At 42.1% G+C, this 12,578-nt stretch overlaps 1 protein-coding gene across 1 annotated transcript; it reads left to right on the forward strand.

Annotated features, from left to right (window-relative positions):
- The first annotated feature begins 352 nt into the window (after positions 1–352).
- On the forward strand, positions 353–11,483 carry LOC118362996 (complexin-1-like). Its single transcript, XM_035743751.2, has 4 exons — positions 353–667; positions 1,502–1,619; positions 5,514–5,692; positions 10,264–11,483. The coding sequence occupies exons 2-4, from the start codon at positions 1,589–1,591 to the stop codon at positions 10,456–10,458; spliced, it is 405 nt and encodes a 134-aa protein (XP_035599644.1). The 5' UTR covers positions 353–667; positions 1,502–1,588; the 3' UTR covers positions 10,459–11,483.
- Positions 11,484–12,578: the final 1,095 nt, after the last annotated feature.

A 12,578-nucleotide genomic window follows, 5' to 3' on the forward strand; every position in this document is an offset into this window, starting at 1 on the left:
AGTACCTCAGTTGGTAGAACAGCACTATATAAATCCAATCAATTATTATCCGACATAAAACACATTGCACCTCGGCGCAGTACCGAACTATATAGACTAGAACGCTGACTAAACATCTTGTAACCACCTTTAAATAAATCAACATATCGATTCTAATGAATTAACGAGCTAACGAAATGGTGCATGAAGTGAGTAACCTACAGAAGAAGCCTACGTCAGCTGAAGTGTGCATTCACCCTATTTGCGAAAACATTTAGGTCAGACTTTTGAAGGTACATTTATTAGAGAGTTTATATATAGCTAAGCTGGGGTATCAAAGTGGCGATTTGCCAAACGGTGTAACCTAGTAGCCAAATCTTGGGTACTAGGGGGAGCAGACGTTGCAAGTCCGGGGCAGTTTTTTGTCAGTGAAGGCGTGGGACGTTTGGGAGAAGGTTGGTAGAACTCCATGTGATTACCCACCTCTCCTCATCATCAGACAGCAACTGCAGTTCCCTCCCCTGACGCGCGTGCAGTCGTTGTGCAGAAGCCAGGAAGACGGTGGAAATACGGCAGGGATGCTCAGAGTGAGCATCTAAGGATCTCCACACCCTCTTTATTTCGCGACAACTTCCATATTTTGCCAGGATAACTTTGCTATTTTGAGAGATCCAAGGCGCTCGGAAAGGTAATCGCATGTCCCGATCGTAAGACACAAGAGATGTTGATGTTGTGGGACGAATTGGGAGCTGTCCCCCCAACAATGGTGCTGAAATCGCTCCTCGCCCGAGAAAGGAAGTGATTTTTGCCATTGCTTTTGTAGCTGTGTGTGGGTTCAGACAAGGTTATGTGTCCCGAATAAAAGGGAATATTTTTTTCAAACGTGATCGTAGGCCCTATTCATTTCAAATTAGCCATGATTGGGATTATGGTTAGGCTACTTGGGACGTCGTAGGCTAAAACTCACCGTGCATATGGGTTTTAAACCATATGACTGAATCCGGACAATTTAAAGTTTGACATTAAACGCGGATTATGGACTCGAGGAATTGATTAGCCTTATATATTTGCCTGTTCAAATGAACGCTGTTTTCGGCATTGGGGTGCTATATCGTGTCTGGTAGCCTATGCTTACATGAGGCTGCTTCTTCCCATTTGATGTACAGTACAGGAAAGCTTGGCCCCATGCAATGTACTAGGCTACGTTATACCAACGTTGGGGCGGTTATTTACGACACTAGTGCCGTCAATTTATAGCCTTTTTTTTTTACAAAATATGCCCCAAGAAAACCGCTCGAAATTGACCTTCATCTCCGTCAGAATAAATTCGTAAAATAGAGTGGGCTATACATTTGAGGTTAGCACTACCCGGAGGAGGTGTAGCCAACAACGCATCTTGTTTGTAAATCACACCATTCCATTTGCAAACTAAAAGGAGGGTGCAGAGACACACGGTCATTGATGGAGAAAGTGAGTTATGGGCCAATATAACCACTGAACCTCTACTGTCTTAATTTCTAAGGTTTCCTTCTCCTGGCACCTGGGCAGCATCTGTCCTGTCTGACGTGAAACTGTGAATCTGAGGGGAGGCAAGACTTAAAGCATCATCATGAATTTTGTAATGAAGGCAGCTATGGGAGGTAAGTTGATTAACGCGTTGCACCATTACCAGGGTCGTGTCGGACACTCAAAGGCAATGCAGCATATACTGTACACGGGATGGGAAAATACATTACGTGTGCCATTCTTTCAACTCTATGAATTATTTCTAAGTTAATGAATAGGTATATAGTTATAAGCTATATCCATAACATTGAATTTTTTTTAGACTAACATTGTCCCTTTATCGTTATGGACCAAACTGATGTAGACTCTATATTAGAACAAAATGTTAAGGTCAAACTTGATGAACACCTGGTCTTGACAAATATAATGCTGTACACCTGTGGTACTTTTTCCATCATATTTGCTGGGGTCTTCTGCATTGTTGGGGTCTTCTGCTGCACTGGCTGAGCAGCCTATAGAAATTGTGTGTGGGAGTCGAGATTGCGAGAGGTAGGCTACATTTCTCATTGAAATGCAGGACCAACCACCAGCTCTCTGCATAGCCCCCGTGCTCTCACCCGTCTCCATGATAAGAATCCCGAAACAAACAGTAGCATTGCCCCTTTCCCACATACCAGCATTTAAAGTGTTTGATTGCAGATGCACACAGCTACACTCTAATTCTACTTCACACTCATATAATCCCGCCTGTTATCTGTGAATATCAACCAAATGTTTTTGTATCATTTGAACTAATTCAGGCTTAACTAAATACATTTTTCCCTTACAGTTAACTTTGAGATACTTGTCGCAAATATAATGTTGATTGTCAGCCAACACATTTAAACAGATAACTTTCATTCATTGGTCCGCGGTAGTCCACTTAAACCACAGAGCCTGAATGCAGAGGTACAGTGAAGACAGTAAAGCAGAAGAGATGGACTCCTCAACAGACACATCAAGGAATTAAATACGCCAGTCAATAAATGATCATTTAAAAAAAACTTGATGAACATAATTCACAACTAATTATTATCATGTTTTAAATATATATATATATCACACATTTATCCACAAATCTCATCTCTGATTTCCATGTATCTGAACTCTTATACATCCCTGCATGATGTCTCTGTCACCTGACCGATGAAAAACAATTTCACACGGACAATCAAGCTCCAGGTGGCTGGTGACAGAGGCCAGAATCCACCACACTCACTGACTACTCCATCACCCAAATGTGTTTCCCAAATGGCACCCTATTCTCTACGCATAGTGCACTACTTTTGACCAGGACCATATGGTAATAGGCAACCATTTCAGACGCATCCCCAGTCCACTGCTGCTTGCAGTGTGCACTTGCACCCTTCCTGTCATGGATTGATGTGCAAAGAAGAAGTGCAGAAGGAGATTATTGACCAGCCTCTTCAGATTGCTGTTATGGCATATGACTCATACACATGTTAGTACAACTCTCCTCCTTGTTACACTCCTCTTCCGATTGCCTGGGACCGTATTTACAATGCGTCGGAAACGCTGATCGATCTAGGAACAGTTTGGCTTTTGAAATCATAATGCATAAGAGGGCGGATCTGATCGTAGATCAGCACTCCTACTCTGAGACATTTTGTGAATAGAGGCCGTGAATGCCGAAACTGGATGTGCAAGCTATTTTATGATAGCAAACATACACTCAATGGAATCTGGGCCAAGGTGTGTCTCATTGCTGACTTGGCACAAACCGGATCAAACCGAGACCCAGTGTGTCATCATGACCGAGGCAGCAGCTCAAGATTCATCTGAGGAGGATCTGAACTTGAGCAAGACCAGTGTCAGACCAAGACCTAGTCCTTCAAATGAACCCCACAACACGCCACCACATAGTGGAGCCTAATGGGAAACATTGGAATGGAAGGAGAAAAGGAACATCCACACACAGGACTATGAAAGACTAACAGCCAATCTAAAAACAACCTCCTTTCCTCTAGCCAGCCTATTTCCCTTTGGCGTCCGCCGATCTAAAGGGACCAGATCTGATAGTTGTGAGATCCAGTATAACGGTGAGGCTTCGGTCCACCTAGACTTCAATTGAGCCTAGGGGAGAAACAGCCATATTTCTAACCTCCAAGAAAACCTACAGTTTTATTGAGCCTGCAGGGAATCTATCCTGCTTGTGAAGGGTACTGTACTGCCGAGGGGCAACTATTTCTCTTTCCTCAACAGAAAATAGAATGGAGGCATCTTCAGATGCTCTTCTAGCTCGATAATTGACTGAAAGTCAAAGCTAATCTCATTATTCAAAAGCACTTAGATGAGATTGTATCAGCGAGGGGGTGCACTAAACTGCTTCCTGTATCTCCCCGACTCCCTCCCTCTGTACTGCAAAGCTAATCATTTTCCTTAGTGAGTGTGTGACCTTGAGTTCCTTCAGTGCATAGCCCAGAATCTATAAATAAGGAATTATACCCCACCAATGTCAAAACGGTAGAGACAGTAGAACTGTAAGTAGAACTCTTCGTCATCCCGAGGAGTGGTAATGACGGAGAGGAGTAGGACGACAAAGAGGAGGGGGAGGAGGAGGGGGAGGAGGGCGAGCAAGACGGTTTATGAGATGATGCATAGTTACACAGTTTCATATAAAGGGCCCTCTTTAATCCTTAATCTAATGTGCCCCACGACGGCATGAAACACTCCTTCCTCTTCAAAGCACATGGCGTGCAATGAAACAGAAAACACACACTGCAGTCATCATCAGAACACGACACCAAAAACCAGCTGTGATTATTTATAACTATTGCCCATATCAACTCACAATACAAACTCAGAGAGAGAGACAGACAGAGAGAGGGAGGGAGAGAGAGAGAGAGAGAGAGAGACAGAGGTGGGGGGTTGATGATGCTGCCTATTACTAAGCACAGCTGTTTTTGAAACTGCTGAAACTAACCTGGACTGGATATATCCTGGTTAAACCAGACTGAACACTCTGCTGAGTGTGCTCCCCAGTGATTGTATGGTGTTCAGTTTGGTGACACCATGCTATATAACCTGGATTCTATCTGATCAGGGAGAGAATGTAGATTTGCAGTCAGCTCTATAAGCCCTGACCCACCGACCGGCTACAGGAGCAGCAGTCTCCCTTTTCTCTCTCTATCTCTCTCTCTCTCTCTCTCTCTCTCTCTCTCTATCTCTCTTGCTCTCCGTTTTGCTGCAGTTCTTTTTTATGCTGATGAGCAAGAAAAAGAAAAGAAAAAACAGACTAGCAGCTCACCCCAGGGGGCACAACAGTCTCCTGGAATTCCCTCTTTCTATCTCTCTCTTTCTCTCTCCCCCTCCCTCTCTCGCATGACCAAGCATGCAGTCGTGAGGCACTGTCGGGCAATACCTCGGACTGTAACAGTTCTGCTCATTTGGCAGAATGCTTGCGACTGTGACATAACATTTTTCCTGACATTCAGCATTTCTCTGCATTGAAACGTGCGAGTAAAACTTGTGTTACGAATGGATGGCTCCACATGAGAACACGATTTAGTTTCTCATTGTATGAGGATCACCGAAAACAGTTAATCTCGTTGCATATTCTGTACGGGGAAAAAAATGACAAGAGTGCTCCCTCGTCCTTGTCCCAGTGATCTAAAAAATAAATAAAATGTGACTACTTCACTGATTGTAAGGCGCTGGATGTCAATTGAAAGTTGCTCTGGATAATGTGTCTGTGACTAAAAATGTATGTAAATGCGGTCTGTTTGGGCCTACCGTACAATATGACAGTCTATGTTAAAAGTAAGTAAGCCTGTCTGACAGTTGCCAATGGCTGTGTCCGTGATCATCAAATCCATGATGCGTTGTGGGTAAATGGTGACTGACTGACTGATCTACAAATAATGAGTAGTTATTTCTGGTGCAAGGTGATTTGTAGATCAGTCAGGTCGGCAGTCGCCTGCACTGTCGGCTGCAATGTCGAACAAGCCCTATGTCTTTGTGTTACCCAGGAGGGCCACCTGATGTGGGCAAGATGATGGGAGGAGACAAGGAAGAGCCCGACCCCGATGCAGAGAAGAAAGAGGAAGAAAGACAAGAGGCTCTGAGGCAGCAGGAGGAGGAGAGGAAAGATAAATATGCAAAGATGGAAGTGGAGAGGGAATCAATGCGACAAGGCATCAGAGACAAGGTAAATAATAAATGTGACGTTGAACAGTTATACACACTGCCTTTCTATCAACTGGCAATTTTAGTTCATGTTGGGCCCTGAGTTCTCTCTTTACCTCTTGATCTGAGCTGGAAAAACTCCCGGGCCCTAGTTATTACTAAAAACCAAAAAAATTGGGGGGTGAGAAGTAGGCAGATCTGAAGCCGAAAGAGAAAGGAAATTCACAAGGCCTACTTCACCCTTACTCTATCAAGATGTTCCAACACACAGCTTTGACCTAGTAAAGTAGCTATGTTGGCTTATAGCACTTGTAAGGCAGGTTGCTTAGGATTCGAACCTTTTCAAACAGCCTAAATACACTAACAAAATAAAACATTTAATTACTGTACAGGAAGAGAAAGTGAGTTTGGTCCGACGGTATAGAGCTGCTAGCTATCCTGTTTCCACACTGGCAGAGGCCCCAGTGAGAGAAGGGGTCAGCTAATGGAGCTGCAGTCGAGGCCACTGTTCACTCGCTTGACAGAAACAAAACAATTTCCCCCTTTTCATGGCATGGCCCCCCATTTTTTGGAAGTTTAGCGCAGATTTTTTTCACTTAACAAAAAAAAAATGTCATACACGACGCGGCTCACCCGAGGCGCGAGGCAAAAATGAAAGGTCAGTTTTAAACGTAAGAAACGGGAAACTATTGTAAAATGATGTTTACTCATATCTGGCTACCGGAAGGACTACATTTCCCATGTTACAACGTGTTTAAAGCGGTGCTCCTCTTCAGCTGCCTGATGCACTGCTGCATGGTTGCTAGTGGAGGTTGCTATGTAACCACTAGCCACCACCGTGCAGGAAGATAACAGCTAGGGAATAGAGACTCTGAAAAGCAGAACGGCAGAGACAGCCAAAGACAGGATGACCTCTGCCTTCCAGCCCTCCTTTCCCTCATCCTCAAGGTTGCTCTCTCTCCTGAATTCTCTCAACGGACTATGATATCAAGGTTGATGTCAGCCTGGTAGCACTGGCCTACACTCTTAGAAAAAGGGTTCCAAAAGGGTTCTTTGGTTGTCCCCATTGGGGCGGCAGGTAGCCTAGTGGTTGGAGTGTTGGGCCAGTAACCGAAAGGTTGGTAGAGTGAATCCCTGAGCTGACAAGGTAAAAATCTGTCGTTCTGCCCCTGAACAAGGCAGTTAACCCACTGTTCCTAGGCCGTCATTGTAAATAAAGAATTTGTTCATAACTAGTTAAATAAAGGTTACATTTTGTTTTTTTTTAAATAGGAGAACCCTTTTTGTTTCCACGTAGAACTATTTTGGGTTCCATGTAGAACCATCTGTGGGAAGGGCTCTACATGGAACTCAAAAGGTTTCTACCTAGAACCTAAAGCGTTCTACCTGAAACCAAAACGGTTTCTTTAAAATGTTATCCTATGGGGACAGCTGAAAAACCATTTAAGGTTCTAGACTTTCTACACTTTTTTTCTAACAGTGTAGTAAAACACAAATAAAGACATATAAGACATATACAGTTCTGTTTTTGGAAGGAATAAAAAAACAAAAACGTTTTTTTGACAGATCCTAAAAATAACCCAAAAAGCACAAAGGCGCTAGTAACAGCTGTGCACAATATGTCAGAGGAAGAAGAGTTGGGTTTCTGTTCTGAGAGATAAATTAATTAGCACAGATTTGTGTTTTCACTCTCTCTCTGTCTCACACATACACACACCACACGTGCACAAAACTCTCTTACTTCTAACAGAGTGGGTGACATCACATCTCCAGGTTTCTGTTATTTAAGTTAGAAAATAGATTTTTGTAACATGCTATTACGTAGGTCTACTGTACAACAATGGCTCACACTACATTTGGTATCGAATCCTGTCCCAATTTCCTGTAATATATAGCCCTGGAATAGCCCTTACCCAGGGTTCCTCGGGGTGTGCAGTTTTGTGCAATAATACACCTAAATCAAATAAGTCAAGGTCCTCAGTCTGGACCTTGACTAGCTGAATCGGGTGTGTTACTGCAAGGTTGGAACGAAAGCCTGCACTTCCCTCCCAGTAGTTCATTCAAAAACGTTCAACGGATTTGCAGAATATGTACAAAAACAACATTCTTCTTGTACAGCAAGAGGGCGAGTTTTAATACATCTTTTCCATTTGGAGTTTTTTTCCCCCTTTCTCCACAAGATGACATGCCATGCATTCTCCTAGCACAGTGAGAGCACAAAGAATGTTATTTTGGTCGAACCCCAGAGGCCTGTTCCAGTCAGTGATTTTGATTGAATTACAGCTAACGTGCAATCAGCATCGAGGTCACGGACCCCAGTAATATGCAGCAGCATTACAGCATTAGAACAGAATGGGTGTGTTTGAGCGGTAAGCCTAACGAAGCCGAACTGTAGACAAAAGTTGGAGAGTGAAGTCGGGGGAGGTGCATCTGCAACAGCCCGAAGGTCGGACACTGTAGTGGGTTTCCCGACCGCAAGGCACAGATCAACATTGCAGTGTCAACATTGTTGCTATTGTTTTTTTATATTTTTAATTCTGTATAAATATCTAAATAAACTTTTCTATACCCCCATAATCACACACTCACAAACCGAAAACATAACGTTTGCACAACTAATTGTTTAGAGAGAGAGGTCTCAAATGTCACTTTCATTTGTATCCCCTGTAGCTTTAGAATCCTGGTAACGTTTGTTCCTGTTTCTGTCCAATTTTTGTCCATGTTCACATGGGTCAGATAAAAAGCAACAAACAAACAAACAAATAGTGACAAATAGTTCCTCCCACGGTGCAGTTGGTGAGAAGGCGACTTCATAAGAAACTGCATGACCTTTGATCAGTAGCAGTGGGTGGGTGAAATCACTGAGGAAGCCAAGCCAAGTCGGTAAAAAACACACATTACAACAGATGTTGGGATAAGTGTGTTGTTTGCTCTGTAACCCATTCGATCATACACCACCGCGATATACAATAAGGCTGTGACAACAAAAAGACTGGTTACAAAGTGGCGGAATAAATTCAACTACACATACGTTTGTTTCATCAAAAAACCAGAAGGCAACATCTGTCCGGTGAAGTCCACAAAGCAAATATAATATATATATATATATATTACATACAAACAGTTATCACCTGCAGCATAGTCAAGCAAGTTCATGTTTGATGGTTTACTAAAACAACTAACTACTGATTTAGAACCACAGCACAAAGACAAAAGGAGCACCGCTTTTCCAGCACCATGTGGCTGTCCATGGTACTGATTTCTGTGTGTGGGTTTGTGTGCGTGCACAAGTAAAACACTTTTTTTTTTATTACTCACCCTACTTGTAGACTAGTTGAACACAAATGATATCCTCCTCTCTTTCATGTTGGCAAAACAGTCTGTGGCTCTATCGTGCAGTGCACTTTTAGTTTTTGTTGTTCCTTACATGAGCAACAATGAACCAGCTAAGTTAGCTAGCTAGTTAACATGCTCCTTCTAGGCGACATCTAGGATACATATTGAAATTCAATCGTCTCAGGCCAGTGGTACAACATATTAATTTAGGGTTAGATCTGAATCGCCTTCATCATTCTTTGTACAGGCCAATGACTAAGTAAAAACTATAATTCAAAATCCCCATTTCCATCCATGGCTTAGGAAAAGGCCGATTTAGCAAGCTAGCCACTGCAGGACGTCAACACAAGCAGACCAAAAACAGAGACGTTTTTCTGAAAATTGTTTTTTCATTGGTCTGAAGACAAATCCAAACTGGCCTCCCTTGCGGGGTGTTTTGCTGCACCAGGACAATCCACAGTTGAGCTCAGCTCAATGCTGATTGGCTAAATACTTTATAATTGTTTTATCAAGGGTGGCCAACTGCTTGCTGGCATTAATCATTGAAATGCTACGGCGACAAAATGTTATACTCTTTTGGTCCAGACAGTATCAGATACATGGAATACACACACGGAGACAGAGGGGCTCTGTTTCCCTCACTCGTTGATTTCTCAGATGAGATTCAGCAACTTGAGAATTGACAGAAAATTATGAAAACACAGAGAGAGACAAAAGACAAATTATTTTAGAATTGTATTATTTATTTTTTATTGGTCAAATATTTGGGTACGCCTGGCTTCCCTTGGCATCCATGAATACATGCCACTGCCTTTGATAACATGAGCTTTGTAAAGGCCATGCAATCGACATCTAGTCGCAAGTCAGTCAATTTTCATAACCATAATGCAACACACTTTGAAAGGCAGTGACCAACGACGTAACAAAAGTTATGCGCTCGAACGCGCCCAACGTTTATGTTGCCAAATTATTGTTAATTAATGCCCTTATGAAGTACATCATTCTAATATAACTCCACCCCCACTATATTTCCTGTATTTCCTGACCTAATGCTTAAATGTTTTGTTATTCTTTACATTCTTTACCATTCCTGTATCACTCCCCATCTCCCTCCTAACCATGTGGCGTTCATAAGAAGCGTATTTTCTGAGACAATGTTATTATAACGCTGTTACTTTTACAATCCGTTTTCTCCAGAGGGCAGTCTGACACATTGATAGTCATCTCTATTATAAAGCTTTCATCATGTTTTTCCAGTACGGAATTAAGAAGAGGGAGGAGGCTGAGGCTGAGGCGCAGGCTGCTATGGAGCAGTCTGCAGAGGGCAGTCTGACCCGTCCTAAATCGTCAGTGCCCAAGGGCTGCGGAGACGACGACGACGAAGAGGAAAGCATCATGGACACGGTCATGAAATACCTCCCTGGTCCTCTCCAAGACATGCTGAAGAAGTAGCCGAGCAAAAACGTTTATTGGAGTTACATTAGGTTGTTACGGTATCCTTCTTGGTGAGAGTTTTAGATTACTTTTCTGGCCCCCTGCAGCAGAGAGTTAGCAACGGAAATTAACATTTAAAAAACATTCCTCGCTTCACCTGTTTTAGGTTGGTTGGAAAAAATGAAATCATCATACGTCTTTCTAAAAACAAAAACATCAGAGAATAACACTATAAGCCATATTTTATCTTTAAATGAAATTTGAAGAATCATATCATGATGTTAGGGTAATGTTTGGTTGTCTATGAGGTTTATGTGAAAATGTTTGCACACGTGCGTACGTATATATGTCCATATACTGTGTCGTCATGTCTAGCTCGGTATGGCCCGTTGTAGCCATAGGTCTAAACTAAATTTTATATTCCAATTCTGTGTACCTTACGTCTTTGCATGCCATTTGTCAAGTCAAGTTGTGAATATGTACAATATCCGTTTTCCTCTCATAGTCACGCAAAACTATATGGCAATAACTCTGATTTTGAATGTCGTTATATTATCATAAGGTATAATGTAATAATGGTTATAAAATGTACGCATTCAGGAATTTCATTTACATTTTTTGGGGACGGGGAGGGTGACCAGGGTTATCAGTACTACTTAAAACGTTATGCTTCGACATTAAACCGGAATTCAACAACAACGCTATCAGGATTTGCTATATATATTTAAAAAAAAGTTATTTAATCATGATTTCTAAAGCTATTACAAAATCTGTGTTGACTGGAGGGCTAGCTTTTCCATCACCTGAATAAAAAGGGACATCTGTTTTCCCACTGAACTGCCAGAAGGTTGGTCAAAGTCATAATTAGCTAAGAACAGTTTAAGAATGAAGAGGGTAATAATGCTTGATAATTCTGTTGTACTTGGTTGTGGGGTGGTTGTAAGAATGTAGTGTTGGTAATCAGAATGGAATGCTATCAGCAATAAAAGGGCCATCATGTATGTTCTGCTTGAGAATTAATAAAACTGGTTCACAGACACAAAGGTTGTTTTTTTTTCAATGCTGTGGGAGGTATGTCTTGTTCTTTAGGGAGATTACATTTGAGAAGGATAGGTTATTGTACAATAAATATTAACATAGGACGTAACTTAAAAAGTGAGAAATATTTGGGTACTCTTAGCAGGAAATATCCAGTCAGCCACCAATCCCAACGGACCAAAGCATCTTACTTTGGCAGCAGCGGTTGGTCCGGTCGTGACTCATTGGGGGCCTGGCTGGTGGGAATTATGTAGTTCTCTCAACTTTCCCCAAGAGGGCGTGTCATACGTGGTTTGGTGCAGAAGTGTAAAAACAGTACAAATAAACACAGTGCACAATACTTTCAAACCTGATTTATCCATGAACAACAACAAAATACAATTGTGTGAACTATCTTAACAAAAACATACTCATACTCAAGAAAGAACAACAGCCAGGCTAGGGCAAGGAAAACACAGTCATATTCAGCAGTAGTTCATATGGTGATGGGTTGTTGTACACACTATAGTTGTCCCTTTTGACCATACAGTAATATACCTAATCAGTAGCATTATGCCCTTTGAATCTGAGGGGGCACGTATCCCCCTCATCCATCCTTCATCCAATATATATTGTTTATTTTAACACAGATTTAACGATAGGATATTGAATTTAGTCATCAGTGCTCCCCTCAAAACAAATGGTGCATGACAACTCTGATACCTGGCCACATAGCAACAATACCTGAAGGGGTGTTCATTAAAGGAAACATCTCATAGGATCTTACAACAGGCAGGACAAGTCGTTTGTCTTTATGCTTTTTCTTGGGCTTTGATAGGCTACAGAGTGATGACAGTGAATTCATAGTTTGCACACTTTTGGGTTGCAAGACACATTCAACTGACAGCATTTCGACCAGCGTAACTGAAAAAGGGGGGGGGGGAAATGCTGCAACTCCCTTTACTGTGTAACTAAAGTAATCATTTAACATAATCAATCATAACTTGCCATGATGACATGTCCTCATTCCAAATCAGCTTCAGAGATGGCCACTAAGAGCTGGTCCTATATCAGTTTGTCCGTCAGTGACCAACACACAGGTGAACAAAACAAGTATTCAC

The sequence above is a fragment of the Oncorhynchus keta genome, chromosome 29 (genome assembly GCF_023373465.1).
Source record: "Oncorhynchus keta strain PuntledgeMale-10-30-2019 chromosome 29, Oket_V2, whole genome shotgun sequence".
Taxonomy (NCBI): Eukaryota; Metazoa; Chordata; class Actinopteri; order Salmoniformes; family Salmonidae; genus Oncorhynchus; species Oncorhynchus keta.